The sequence below is a fragment of the Lissotriton helveticus genome, chromosome 4_1 (assembly GCF_964261635.1).
Source record: "Lissotriton helveticus chromosome 4_1, aLisHel1.1, whole genome shotgun sequence".
NCBI classification, from domain to species: Eukaryota; Metazoa; Chordata; class Amphibia; order Caudata; family Salamandridae; genus Lissotriton; species Lissotriton helveticus.
The window spans coordinates 1,284,847,626-1,284,862,775 of record NC_136063.1 but is presented as its reverse complement, the minus strand read 5'-3'; the positions used below and the strand labels follow the sequence as shown (position 1 = coordinate 1,284,862,775).

At 45.5% G+C, this 15,150-nt stretch overlaps 1 protein-coding gene across 3 annotated transcripts in view; it reads right to left on the bottom strand.

Annotated features, from left to right (window-relative positions):
* The window catches only part of LOC144829079 (putative 2-ketogluconate reductase), a 384,668-nt gene that overhangs the window by 107,620 nt on the left and 261,898 nt on the right, over positions 1–15,150 (bottom strand). For all 3 annotated transcript variants that reach the window (XM_078687852.1, XM_078687851.1, XM_078687853.1), the window contains one exon: positions 14,795–14,966. In XM_078687852.1, coding sequence (XP_078543978.1) covers positions 14,795–14,966 — 172 coding nt within the window. The remainder of the gene's footprint in view (positions 1–14,794; positions 14,967–15,150) is intronic.

The following is a 15,150-nucleotide window of genomic DNA, read 5'->3' as shown; positions in this document are numbered from 1 at the left end:
TAGCTGTGCAGTATAATCAGTCACACACGCATGCACACGCACACACACACACACACCCACACACACACACACACACACACACACTCACTCACACACTCACTCACTCACACACTCACTCACACACTCACTCACTCACTCACTCACTCACTCTGTCTGTCTCCCTCCCTCTCTCTCCCTCTGTCTGTCTGTCTCCCTCCCTCTCTCTCCCTCTCTCCCTCCCTCTCTCACCCTCTGTCTGTCTCCCTCCCTCCCTCTCTCTCACTCTGTCTGTCTCCCTCCCTCTCTCTCCCTCTGTCTCACTCTGTCTGTCTGTCTCCCTCCCTCTCTCTCCCTCCCTCCCTCTCTGTCTGTCTCCCTCTTTGTCTGTCTCCCTCTCTGTCTGTCTCCCACCGTCTCTGTCTCCCTCCGTCTGTCTCCCTCTGTCTCTTTCTCCCTCTGTCTCTGTCTCCCTCCATCTCTGTCTCCCTCCGTCTCTGTCTCCCCCTCTCTGTCTCCTCCTCTCTATCCCTGTCTCTGTCTGTTCCTGTCTCTGTCTCTAACTATGTCTGTCTCTGCCTCTATCTGTCTGTCTCTGCCCCTATCTGTCTCTCCCCCATCTGCCCCTAACTCTGTTTGTCTGTCCCTGTCTGTCTCTGCCCCTATCTGTCCCTGCCCCTATCTATCTCTGCCCCTATCTGTCCCTGCCTCTATCTGTCTCTGCCACTCTGCCGCTATCTGCCCCTGCCTCTATCTGCCCCTGCCTCTATCTGCCCCTGCCTCTATCTGCCCCTGCCTCTGTCTGCCCCTGCCCCTGTCTACCCCTGCCCCTGTCTGCCCCTGCCCCTGTCTGCCCCTGTCTGTCTCTGCCCCTGTCTGTCTCTGCCCCTGTCTGTCTCTGCCCCCGTCTGTCTCTGCCCCTGTCTGTCTCTGCCCATGTCTGTCTCTGCCCATGTCTGTCTCTTCCCCTGTCTGTCTCTCGGGCAGTGCACACATACTGTTTCTACACGTCGCCGTCACCAGCCCAGAGACCCCCCCCCCGTAATGTAAAAGCCAGCTCGTTTTCTTTCTGAATGTGCTGCTTTGTAGGGTATGTGTCCCACCACTTGGCCTGGGGGTCACAGCTGTCACGGCCCCCCCCCCCCGAGCAGTCAGATCAAAGCCCCCTTGGAGCCAGTCACCGGAATACTTCACAGGTCTTTAAAAGACCATTTAATTGTTAATGAGGCCTTGTTGTATTTGACCTCTTCTTAGTGCCCCTGCATCTCCACTCTATGCCTGAAATCACCCGCCCCCATAAATCAACAACCGGCGGTGTTTGTGGACACTTTACAAAAAATAAATATAACACAGGTACATGTCTTCAAGGTCCGCGGGCCGCACAGGAAGGCTTGCCGGGCAGCTGACAGCCCGCGGGCCGTACTATGAGTACCCGTGGTCTAGGGTATTCTCTTTAAAGTGTGCAAACTAGTCCTTCTGGACACACTCTTTCTCTTGCTTTTTAAATAAAGCAGTTTTTTTTTTATTTTGAAATGCAGCCCATTTTTCTTAATGAACAATGAGATGCATTTAAAAAAGAAAAATGTAAGTTTACTTTTCATTTGATAAGTGTAGGCAGTGGTCCATGGGACCACTACAAGGTCTTAAAACATCCCCAGTTGCAAACGGGTTACCGCCTCCTTCACGGAGTCAGAAAAGTATGAGTGTTCGGCGACCACATTCCGGGTGCATACATGCCCCTTTGACCCTCTATCTGGTAGTGACCCCCTTGGCATGCCCCTAACTGATAGCGACTCTCAAACCCAATTTGCAATTTGGCAATAGCTTACCGAAACGTAACTAGGGCTTTGTCCATTTAAAAATGTTTTTTTTCTGGCGCATACAGCCCGATTCTGCGAATTGGGCCGTTTGCGAGCTGCAAAAAGCTTTGTGCATCTGACCCAGTGTTTGCATGGTGCTGGCTGAGCGAGAAGTGGAATGAATCTTAGACCAAATCTTGGTCCAGATTTGAATGGCGAAAGTCTGCCGGAGGTCATTTTCCCACTGTAATACAATTGTGGTTTGGATTCTATTTTTAGGAACTGTACGCAAGCCCATGTAAATGTAAGAAGCACTCAATTCAAGAGAAAAATTAAAGTAGGAAATTTGTCTGGGTGATTTTGTTTCTGGCCCTTAAGAAAGAAGCAAGGTGTATGATGAAGGGTTTTAAATGTTCATATTTTAAAGCAGAGAAGGAGGATACATTATTTTGTAGTTCCTGAAATGTAAGGAGGTGATCATTCAAGAAAAGCTGTGCTAAAGTTATAATTACTTTTGGAATCCAGTCTTTCCAGACGAGCATTCTGTTATTTATTTTCATATGTTTATTTTACCATATGGGAGAAAATTGTAAATTATCTAAGGGTAGGTGTGCACGAGAAAATATGAGTTAGGCTAGGGACAAGAAATGTGCAATTGTAGTGGAATAAAAAGACTTGGAAGGTTGTGGCATGTAAACTAGATCTCGAAATAAAAAAAGGGGGTAAAAAGAAAGTTTTCAGGTTTTTGCCAGATAGTGATAGTGGGGTCAAGTCCACTCAATAAAGAGGTCCAAATCTGTTTAAAAGTAGAAGCTGAGTGATATTTGGAATAATTAGGACCATTTACTCCACGGGATCTTTGGGTTGTTGAAGCTTACACAATGATATACATGCTTTGCTTTTCTTTCATAAAAATGTAATCAACAGACTGTTTATATATTTAAAAAATACTTTGAGAGATGAACTGAAAGCATCAATAAAGTAACCTTTGTTATCAGCAGCAGCATCTTTGTAATAGTGTTAAGGCTACTCCACCAACATAAACATAGAGGTGACCATTCTCTCAGACAGTGTTATTTTTGTTTAACTTAGTGTCGGATACCAAGAAATTTGGTATGTTTTTCCATTTAAAACCAGATTAATTAACCATCCCTTTGAGGTCATGAATTCTGATTTATCAATATTCAGCCTATACTCAGATAAAGTAGTATTCTTATAAAATATTTAAGAATTAAGGAATAGTTGTGTGGGTTGGATATGAAAAGTAAAGTATTATCTGCATAAGCAGTACATTTGACCTCAGTATCTATTTTTGTAACCTGAGAACTGACTGAAGTGAAGGGTCTTTCCTAAAAAAGGCCTTAAAAGGCTTTAGTAATGGAGAACATAGGAATCTCTGCTGAGTGCCTCTATGCAAATATAAATAAGGGGCTTTTAAACCATTAACAAAAAATTAAGTGGTAGATGCTGAAAGAGCAAACTAATATTTTGAGAATATGAGAGTTGAAACAGTGCCACTGCAATGATCTGAACATAAAATCCCAAAGAACATGGTGAAAGGCTTTTTCAGCATCAACTTTGATGTTTGCATAAAACTAATGACACTTGGATGCCTGGTGAACAATGTTCAAAAAAGTCCTAGAATTATCAGCATATATTCACTCTTTAACAAACAGGATTGTTTAATTCCACTTAAATCAGGGATGACTTAATTAATGTGAAGAGTCAAGATTTTTGCAAAGATCTTGCAGTCAGTATTAGTTGGGGATGTGGGTCTGTTTTTTCCACACAGAGAGAGATATTTATCTTTCATCTTTCTTAGGGATTAAGCAGAGCATAGCTTCAACAAATGTGCCTTGTGCAGAGTTTAAAGAAAGAAAGTGTTGGATTAATAGTAACAGTTTTGGGATTAATATCTGAGAGAATAGAGAATACAACTCAACAGAAAATCTGGTCTATGGGACAAATATTAATGTATTCATTCTTTAGAAAAAAAACATTCAACTGAATCTATATCATAAACTTAAAATAACCTAAAAGAAGAAACATATTTCATATCAGTGGTTCAATGGAACATTGGCTCTTTATCAACTCTAAGTTGACAACAAGATTGCAGAAAGTCATACATGTATCCTTGGTAGCAGTTCAATGGCAAGTCTAGAACCTTATTCCAATACATGACCACATATTGCTAGATTAATTCAAATATGTTCTTTATAGAGACAACTGCAATACAGTGCAGACCACCACCTTCCTTGATCTAGCTTTAGTCTTACATACGACGGCTGACAGATTTTAATAGCAGTCCTAAAGTTATGGATTAACAACATGGAAATAGGTGAACCACAGACTTTAAACTAATAAACCCAGAGGTTCAATTTGAAACATGAACAGATCACTCACTGATCAATGTCTTGCCATAACCACATCAAGGCCCTCCTGAAACAGTGTAGGCCCAATCTTTTTAGATGCATCACTGTAAAAACAATGGCTTCCACAATACATAAAACACAGTACATATACACATTAAGATTTAACCCCCATAATAGATTTGTTCACTATCATACTCTCAAACATTCTCAGCACAATAAATAATGTAGCAACAATAGAGGGAACCTAAAACATAAAAGGCACACATTTGATTATGAGGAGGAGAAACCCTTCTAAAAACATGTAACATAGATTCCCATAATGCAGTTACAAGGGCCAAAAGTCCTACGACACTCTTCCAGTTACAGAAATGATCATCCTAAATTCATTGGAAGGGCTCAATTTGCTTTTTAATAACTTTGCAAATTCTCTTTGACATTTTATTTAATACACAAATACTTAAATACATAGGGCCATAGACAACAAAGCCAACCACTTAGCTAAAAACTTACATGCACCTTCACTACTTTTCTGTCTAGCATTTCTATTTACTCTATGGCCTCAGCAAAATCTGATATGCTTTAAAGAACATAGACAGTATATTTAGATGGCAGATTTCTGCACAAAATCAAAACTTAAGCATTTTCTCACTTTTATTCTCTCTCCAGCACTTTTTAGAGTTTAAATGCCCTACTCTCGAAGCTTCAGGTCCCCGAATCATGAAATATACAATAGTTATTCACTATACACATCATATATCAAGATTTTGGCACTTGGGTACCTAACCCCACCCAGAATGCTCAGTGTCATGACCCACTCACTGAATGTTGACTTATGTGAGATCCCAGACACTGTAATTTGTGTCTTATGTACGAATGTTTTATTTATATACATATATATTGCGATATTCCTTCTCACATTTGGGAAAAGGCTGCTGACACTCCAAAGTTATAATGAGTGCCAAATAATTCAAAACTCTGCCGTAATGTGTTTTGGCTGCCAACACAGCCTTAATCACACAACGGAGTTCCATTTTGCACTGCCACTTTTAAAGTGCACCAGTTGACTTGAACATTAAAGACATACTAAGTCCAGTGACAATTTCTAAATTATAAATACAAGAGCTTAGCATAAACTTGCATGAATATTGACAAAAAATATAATGATTAGAGCAGAACCAACTTGATTAATATTGAAACTGTAAAACAAACAGAGATATTAAAGCATCATGCCATGAGTCATGCATACTGACGTTGTTAAGTTCAAATGGTATTATGTTGCGATGTTACTTAGCATACAGCCTGTGTTGACTACATATAATAGTTCATATAACGTCCAACTCTTGAGTCCATTTCCATAAACTATTCTAATCAATAACACTGACGTTTCCATCACTACACTTTTTTGTCCCAGGAGCAAAGCAACACACATGTATATATAGTAGCATTCCAGCTCGTCTTCTCCCAAAAGCAGGCACCGGCAACAAAGAATCAGAAAAAGGTGTTTATTCTTTAACAGAAACCTACATGGGACGACACGTTTCGGTGGTCATTACCACCTTGATCAAATATATATATTTTCAATGAAAAAATAGAGTTTAAAGCTTAGTTATAGTTAGGGAAAATATATTTCCCCTATGGCCGTGTTCAGTTTTTAGGACCTTAAATATAGATAAGAAGGAGATCCCTACCTATTACCACTTCATTAAAGTGGTAATAGGTGGGGAATTTATTTATATTTTAAGTCTATGGCCATGTACCAAGGTAGTTTCACAAATGTTGTGAAATTCTGCGAAAGTACAGTGGTGATAGACATCACTAAGTTTAAATGCCTTAAAAAATACTTACCCTACTTAACTGCAGTACCCAAAAAGCATAATCTATGCACCGTAATGTATACTACTGCTAAATTTCATGTAAATCCATTCAACCATTTTCGCGTTTGTGAAATACAATAGTCTATGCAAAATGCATTCATGGAAAAACACGTTTTAGGAGCTCCTTTTATTTTTGCACCTGTTAGAAATGGGATTTTTAGTTGGCTAAGGCTTGCGCCAAAGCCAGGCAGAAACCACCACTCTAGTCAGGGCAAGGGAGTTACACGCCAAGATAACCCCTGCTCACCCCCTTGGTAGCTTGGCACGAGCAGTCAGGCTTATCCTGGAGGCAATGTGTAAAGCGTTTGCGCAAAACACACACACAGCAGCAACACACTAGGCACACCACAAAAAGGAACTCCACACAAGGTTATATATAAAAATAGCCTTTGTATTACCATAAATACATTAGATCATAATCACGCAGATACACTGTGCCACCTGGCACTGGGCAGTATTTACAGGGGATTATATACACATGACAGGGCCACGTGGGTCACTGTCATAATCAGCACTTGGTAGAAATAGTACTTAGCACAAAATAACACTTGTAGGACACAACCAGTAACCACTGGTAAAAGGCAGGTACACACTACGCAATACTATTCACCTTAGGTATAGATCACGCAGGTACACATAAGCTCGCTAGCATAAACTATACTAGGCAAAACAACCTCCTAAGCATAAAAACACAGTTAGAGGTATCACAGGAATAAAGGCAATGCACATTACGCATAAATCACATTAGGCAATTATCACAGCCAAAAATCACCGATCACCTTGCGCAGAAACACAGTAAGTACTGGCCCCAGGCCAACTGGCCTTCCGTGGGGATCAAACGCCCTTTGTCCAGCAGTTTCAGGGCTGGCTGCACACACAGCCAAAGAAGAATGTGCAAGCGTTTTTAGGGCCTAAACGATGCAGCTGCCCACTAATTGCTGGGCAGCTGTGGAACTGCGCATCGGCACCAGCGTGCCTTCTGAACCCCTCTCTGGGGCTCTGAAAGTGGTTTGCGCAATGTAGCAGCTGCCCTCTGCCAAGTGGGGCAGCTAGTGAAAAATGGCACGGGCCCAGTGAATACTGGCACGCCTTGTGCCTGGTGAGCCCCCCTCCCCGGGGACTGTCAATTCAATGGCCCTAAAAACAATTCCAACTCGGGCACCACTGTGCCCCGGACCCCTCATGGGGGCCCTACGCAAAAGTATGCCCAACGTGGCAGCTGCCCACAACTACGGTGCCGCTGTGAGCCTCAAGTAAAAAGGGGGCACAGGTAGACAGGGACTCCGCTCTGGGGGAGCGGCTCGCCCTCTTGCAAGCCCGCTCAGCAGATGTGCCCCCAAGGTAGTGAGAACGGGCAGGAGGGGGGGCGGGCACCGGCAATGTGCCCCTTCACACTCCCCTCCCCTTCGCAAACGAGCCTTACTCACCGGGCTCCTCTGCGCTGCAGGTCTTCTTTCCTCCCCGGCCTGGGGACTCTCTCCTTTGCCCGGTAGCACTCTCCTGGGCACTAGGGACTTGATCCTGTCGCTCGTCCCAGCGCGGGGTAGGCTCCTGCCTAGGTCTGGAGGGTGGTGCTTCGTCTGTGGAGCCTCCGAGGCTCCAGGGAATAGGGGGCATGCGGGGCTCTCACCGCTCACGAGAGCCCCGCTGGACGCAGCACTTCCTTTCTCCTTCCTCAGCACCACGGGGCTCTCCCTCACTCTCGGGGGCTCCGGGTGCAAACGCCGGACATGTCCTCACGGGCACACGCAGGAGCACGGGGTAGGCTCCCGCTGCTTCCTGCTTCCTCAATATGCTCCGTCCATGTCTCCTCTGCAGCCGCCTGACTTCCTGGGTTTCCACGGGCTGCGGCGGTGATGCAGTACGGTACGGGGTAGGCACCCGTTAAAATACGGAGTCCCTGGCGGGGTGGACACCTGCTAGGGATATATATAAAAACACATGGGCACAAGGTCCCTGGCGGGGTGGGCACCCGCTAGGGACATTAAACCGGCGAATATGCGGGGTGGGCACCCACGCCAAAATCGGCAGATTGCAGGGGGGGGGGAATCTCCATGCCAGGGGTTTCCTCCCTCAAAAGGATCGCAGCCTCGTGCTGCTGGGGAGATTAGAAGCGCTACTCCTCTGGGGCAGCAAAAACACAGCGCTCCTCAAATAACGCGCTTACAGGCTCTTGAAGTCCCAAGTCCAGAGACCCAAAGGGAGAGCTTCTCCTCCGCAATGAAGAGCACAGAGATAGTCCCTTAGAATGCAGGGGGGCAAGGGCTGGGCCCAGGGGCCAGCTCACAGGGCCCTCCAGTAGGGAGGCAGTCCCCAGTGGCGATCCTTTTGGCGCCCATCAACAGCAGCAGGCCCCCCTCAAGTTAGGAGCAAGAGAGCAACTTTTGCATGGGGTCACAGACCCTTTTTATACACATATTTCCTTTGTCTGGAGGGTGAAGGGCAGGGGGAAAACCAGACGCAGCTGGTTCTGGAGCACTTTGTTGTGCTTAGCCCCTCTCCCCATTCACAGGACAGGCAAAGGACATCAGACGCACCACAGGGGGCGGAGCCAGCATTGTGGAGGGAAGGCCTAGCCCTATTCAGGTCCCAGGTGCACTCCTCCCTCCCATCAACATGCAGATCTCTCCATTCACCACCGGGGCAGACCCATCCTGACTCCGGGAGTCAGGCACACCAGCCAGCTCCAGCCAATCACAAGCCAGACAATCAATTCGCATTTACCCCTGTAGGGCTTGTATCGTGCGCGAGGATTCGACTCCTGTCAAATCAGGACTCTCCATGGCACTGCTTAACTGTCGGTCCCTACCTAGTCATGCGACGGAAATTAACTCCCTTATTATGGACCACGAACTGGATGTGCTATTCCTTACCGAGACCTGGATTTCTGCCAGCTCGGGCCCCGATATGGTAAGCGCACTCCCCCCAGGTTTTCTCATTTTTCATCTTGATAGACCTGTGGGGAGGGGAGGAGGAATTGCCATCCTTTATAGGGACTCGCTTGTCTGCAAGGCTCAGGATGGGGGGGTGAGTGACTGTGAGAGCTGTCAATTTTCGGTCCGCATGTCCCCTACTGCATCCATGAGGGGTCTGCTGATTTATCGCCCACCCGGAACTATGGGAATTTTTTCTAATTCCCTTCTGGAAACTATTGCTCTTCTCGCCTCCTCTACAGGTAATTTTGTGGCGCTAGGTGATTTTAACATCCACCTTGAGGATCCCTCCAACACCCTGGGAACAGACCTGCTAGGCGATCTCAAAGCTTTTGGGATCAACCTGGCTAACTCGGGAGCTACTCATGTGAAGGGCCACCTGTTAGACCCTATATTCTCCAACTCGGACAACCTGAAGTCAGGTCCGGCGTTGGCTCTGCCTTGGACAGACCATTTTATGGTGCCCGCACAGTGGCAGTTTGACATCTTAGCTGCGCCGGCCCCCAGAGTATACCGTAGAAAGAGCTTGGTCTAGACTCCATGTGGATACTTGGGCGGCACATTTGGAGGCATCTTGTCCCCCTTTAGGGTCTAATCCGCTGGTTGCAGATGAGAACTTAAATTCCTGGCTTACTAGCTCGCTGGTCGCTCTCCTCCCTAAAAAGAAACAACTTACTAGAGGGAAGAGAGTGGGATCGGCGCCGTGGTATACATCTGAGCTGAGGGCACTGAGGAAGGGCTGCAAGAGGCTTGAGCGGACCTGGAGGAAAGACTGGAGCGAAACGAGCCGGAGAGACTATCGGGCGGCTCTTAGTACCTACAAGTCTGCTATTCGGGTAGCAAAATCCGGATTCTTTGAGGAGAGAATAGGCATGGCGGCCAACTCCACGAAGGAATCATTAAGGGTTATTAAAGAACTCCTGAAAACCCCTGAACCTCTGGTCATTCACGAGGACCCCCGTGAGAAATGCTCAGAACTGGCCACCTTCTTTAAAACCAAAATTGATAACATCCTTGCATCTCTCCCCCAGTCATCTGAGGATGCTTCCTCTGGTGGTAGCGCGAGCCCCCAGTCCAGTGTGCGAACAGCAGGGTTGGTCTCTTTCGGTCCTGTCACTGTGGAGGAAGTTTTGACAGTCATGTCAACCATGAAAAGTGGTTCTCCTAAAGACCCTGCTCCTATGAAATACCTGAAGCAGGTAGCCCACACCATCGGCGGCCCAGTGACGGACCTTATAAACCTGTCTCTCTCCCAGGGTGTGGTACCCCCTGGTTGGAAAGGAGCGGTTGTTAAGGCTCTTTTAAAGAAGCCTAATCTGGACCCAGCAGATCTTACCAACTTTAGGCCTATATCCCTGGTCCCCGGCGTCAGTAAGGTGGCGGAGAAGCTGGTGAATAGGTGCCTATCGGGCTTCTTGGAGGCCAACTCCCTTTTGGGCGATTCCCAGACGGGCTTCCGCCCTGGTCAGGGGACCGATACTGCCCTGCTGGCAGTTGTGGAGAATGCGAGAAGCATTTTGGATTCAGGGGGATCGGTGGCAGTGATCCTCCTGGACCTTAGTGCTGCTTTTGATACCGTAGACCATCAGGTGCTTCTCCAGCGGCTGTCGGGGGTGGGGGTCTCCGGGATGGCCCTCAAGTGGTTCGCTTCATTTTTGGAAGGCCGGTCGTTTGAGGTGTGGGAAGGCCACGAGAAATCATCTCCGCTACCTCTCCAGTGTGGTGTGCCACAGGGCTCCTCGTTGAGCCCTACCTTATTCAACGTCTATATGGCCCCCCTGGAGAGTGTGGTACGGCCTCTGGGTATCAAGATCATCAGCTACGCTGATGATACCCAGCTGTGGTTGGCCTTTCCCAGTCGGCTCACCATCCCGACCGGCTGCACACGTGTCTGGATAAGATCTTCACGTGGATGTGCAGCTCAGCCCTCAAGCTTAACGGCTCCAAAACGGAATTGATGCTGCTGGGGAATTCTTTTCCATCTTTATCTCCCAGCAGCTGGCCTATCTGTTTGGGACCAGCACCCACCCCCAAGCAGGAGATCAAGAGCCTGGGGGTGTGGCTCGAGCAGGACCTTTCTTTTAAAACACATGCTAAAAAGACTGCTGGCGTGTGTTTTGGCCTGCTTCGATCAGCCCAGAAGATCTTACCCCTCCTTCCAGTGGCTTCCAGGAGGTTACTTATTCAGGGGCTTATCATCTCGCGGTTGGACTTCAGCAACGCGCTGTTCTTGGGTGCGCCAGAATCTACCCTGAATAAACTGCAACAAGTGCAGAATGCGGCTGCCAGGCTCCTGACGGGCCTTCCAAGGTGTCAGTCTGCTCGCCCTGCATTGAAGGCGCTACACTGGCTCCCTGTCAGAGACAGGGTGAAATTTAAGTCGCTCTGTGTGGCCCATAAAATCTTGCAGGGGAATGGTCCACCTATCCTGGGGGATATGGTTCAGCCGTATAAGGCCTCTCGCTCGGACCATCAACACTTGCTGCAGGTTGCGAGGGTGAAGAAGGCAAGAACTGGGGGGAGAAGATTCTCTGTAAATGTGGCCATGCTATGGAATTCTCTGCCTCTGTACTTACGCGCGGAAACGAGTCTTCTTCGCTTCCGTAAGCTTTTAAAAACTCATTTATTCACTGTCTAGTTCTTGTGTTTACAGTGGCAGCGCCTTCTTCTGGATCAGCGCTGGGATGCCCAAGGGTAACCAGGCGCTATATAAAACTCGTTAATAATAATAATAATAATGACATGCCAACTTCTAGAAGTGGCACTTCTACACTAGACACATTAAATCTGCGCACACCATCGCGCAGCATTTCATCTCAAGAGTTCGCACATACCAGACCCGCCCCTGCACTCCCCACACATCAGGAACTACCATGGACACACACATTCTCCATGCATTCCTTTGGGAGGGCAGGCCAATCCCACCACACGCACTCAGATTGTGCACGCACTTTACACTGGGACACAGAGTTAAAGTGCGCAGAAGTCAAAAACAACTAACACCAAGTCACCTTAAAAAGCAAAAAGTTTAGGGGAGAACCTGCCAAAAGGGCCATGTCCAACAGCACCCCTTTAACGATTCACCACATACAGTTACATCCTCTCAAAATGTAGAAACCGCTTAAGTGCTGGAAAGTTTTGTGGTATGATTCGTCAAACAGGTGGAAAGTCCATAAAGAGCTAATATTCAAGGAATTCCTATCTTTGGGATTACTAACTATAGCTACCGAGTGACAATCAGATTTATTGTGATTAGATTATTTTTATCTATAGTATATGTTATGTATTTATTTATTGGTTTACATAGTCATGTGACCATAAATGTATCCGAAAGTTGTTAATGTAGTCATTCTGAAATGTTACTTATGTAGTTTAGTTTATTTTTTGGACTTTTAGTAGGATTGTGCTACATATGAAGCCCAAAGTGAATGAAAGCCAATCACTGTTGTTATGAAAATTAAGTTTATTTTTTGGCCTATGGGCAATTACTGTGTCCCCCATCTAATAGTTTGTGCATCTCACTGCTAGGTCACTTGCATTTTGTTGCAGAGGAGTACATAAGGAAGATGGTTTTTGGTTGGCTTGTTAGTCACAGTTATATTTTGTGAGCCAGAGAGAATGCAAAGAAGACTTAAGTAGATTAAGATGTATTCTATTCATAATGTATTTGTTTATAGGTGTTCATTAGCATGCAACCATAAATGGGTCTTTCAGTTGTTCATGTAGTAAACTTGTAATTTTACATATGAAGTCTAGTTTACTCTTCGGTCTTTCTTGCTGCTTTTAGTAGGATATATGTAATGATTTCCTTGGGCAGTGGGAAATGTAGAGAGTCACATCGTCGGCATACATGGAAACTATTAGCCTGCATGTAGTGAAGCTCAGTCCCCGATGGGCATGATGTTGTCGGAGAGGCGCCGGGGCTCCATCTCCATAGCAAATAAGGGTGGCGACAAACGGCAGCCCTGACGAATGCCACGTATGATGGGGAAATGGAACAGAGAGCATACCATCGCGGAATACACGGGCAGTGAGGAGGGTGTACAGTAGTTTTATTTGCAAAGAAAACGTAAGCTACAACTGTAGCGCACAGGTAGAGTAAAAAGACAGGGCCATTCAAGTGAGTCAAACACCTTAGTGATGTCGAGCAGAGCAGCTACTACGGAAACCTGGGGGTGCAGATGGTTCATAATCTTGAGTGAGGTAGAGCAGCCGGGAATAAATCTGGATTGGTTAGCTCTCACAATCCCGTGCAAAGAGTGAAGAGGCGATTGGCCAACAGCTTTGCAAAAATCTTGTCCACATTAATCATGGAGAAGGGCCTATAGGAATCACAATAGGAGACTGGTTTATCAGGCTTCAGAAGTGTTTCGATAACAGCCTCCCTGAGAAAAGGGGGTAGAGAATCCTGATCAAGGAAATCTTCAAACATGGAAAGCATGAGGGAAGCATACTCTTTGTAAAAGGCGGTGGTTAAAACCATCCAAAACTGGCGCTTTATCACCCGGAGGACCCAGAATAATCTGTATTGTTTCTTCCACTGTAAACAAGGAATCTAAATAGAGCCAGTGGCCGTGATCTAACCATAGTAACTGAATATTATCTGAGTATGCCATGAAATCGCATTTTTGTGGGATGGGCGTAACAGCGTCATTCTCCATTGTCTTCACTGGTTGCACATCCCAGCCAGAATCTAATTTAAACTGTGTTTCCTCATTTGGACGGCATTACATTGAGAGTGTTCATCATACCTGGATGAGATTATCAACATTTTAGGAAACTCCAGAAGCCAGAGATGCAAAAACAAGGGGGCATATTATCACCGGCCAGCGATAATTATCGCTGGCCGTACATAGCGATAGAAATATTATCGCTCGCTATCGCTGAATATTATCGCTGGTTTTCCAGCGATGTTCCTTTGAAAACAGCGATAACATTGCTGATACAAACCCGTGGTCGTATCAGCATAATCCATCTCCCATTAAAAGTATGCCTTAGTCAGGAATTTAACAGATGTTAAATTCCTGAGTTAAGGCTGAGGTAGCGCGATTTTTTTTACCGCTGCACCTCCTTGTTAATATCGCGAAGCTGCCTTCACGATATTAACATGTGTTGTTTTCACAGCCACGCCTTCTTTGCATCTCATTAGCGATGCGAGGCTGTGAAAAAAATGGGCTCTGCATCAAGGAAACACACAGTGGCATGTCCTTGATGATATTGCGATATAATTATCGCCGCTTTTCTCCCAAAACAGACGCTAAAGCGGCAATAATTATATCGCCAGCCCTTGCTAATATGCCTCTTATTACTTTTTGAAGTTCCTAAATTTGAGCCCGGCATTGCCAATTAACAATCCTTGAAATCAGCAAGGAATTATCTTCCAGCCATGCGTAGAAAACTCACTGACACTCAGAAAACAACTCAGTTCGCATGTGTTAAAGCAAATCTTGGGCAATGATCACCTAAAGCAATCAACCTCACCTTCCCAGACTTGCAGACAATATCTCCTTGGTTTTAACTGCTTCATTGTTGATTTACCATCCTCTTCTCTTTCAAAGTGCAACCATGTTCATCCTAGTTTTGATCTAAAGTACCCATATACTTTTCGGGTTCGCCTGTACATTATAAATGGTTACATAAATATAAATATAAATAGATCATTGAACTTAAACATATATACATTGATCTTTGCCTTTTTATGGGAAAGGGAGCTCCCTGATCTCACCAAATTGTATAGTTCCAGGGATTTTTAGTCACCAAAGGACACCTTCTGACTTCCAAAAAGTTTGCTCTACTTATGACATAATTTATGAGTTATGAAATTAGGTTATGTTCTTTACCTTCGCTTTCTATTGTGATACAGAATTTTCATTTCAAAGGCTCTGGCTCTCTGAGCAATTTTATATCCAATATGTCCCATTCCAACTATGCCAACGGTTGCTCCGTTAACGTCGCCTGACATCCAGTTGAAACAAAAGTTTTCTGTGTGAGGGGACACTGCCATTTCGATACCTGGTAAAGACATTAAATTAGTTAATTGTATGTCTGTCCTTTAAAGTCATGATAACTTAGACATTCAAAAAAATACATATTTTTACAATCAAATACGTATCTGTTGTACTTTAGATCAACACTTTAAGCAATCACCTCAAACATTTTGGAGCTAATCTGAAGGATCTAGGAAAGGTATTTCCAG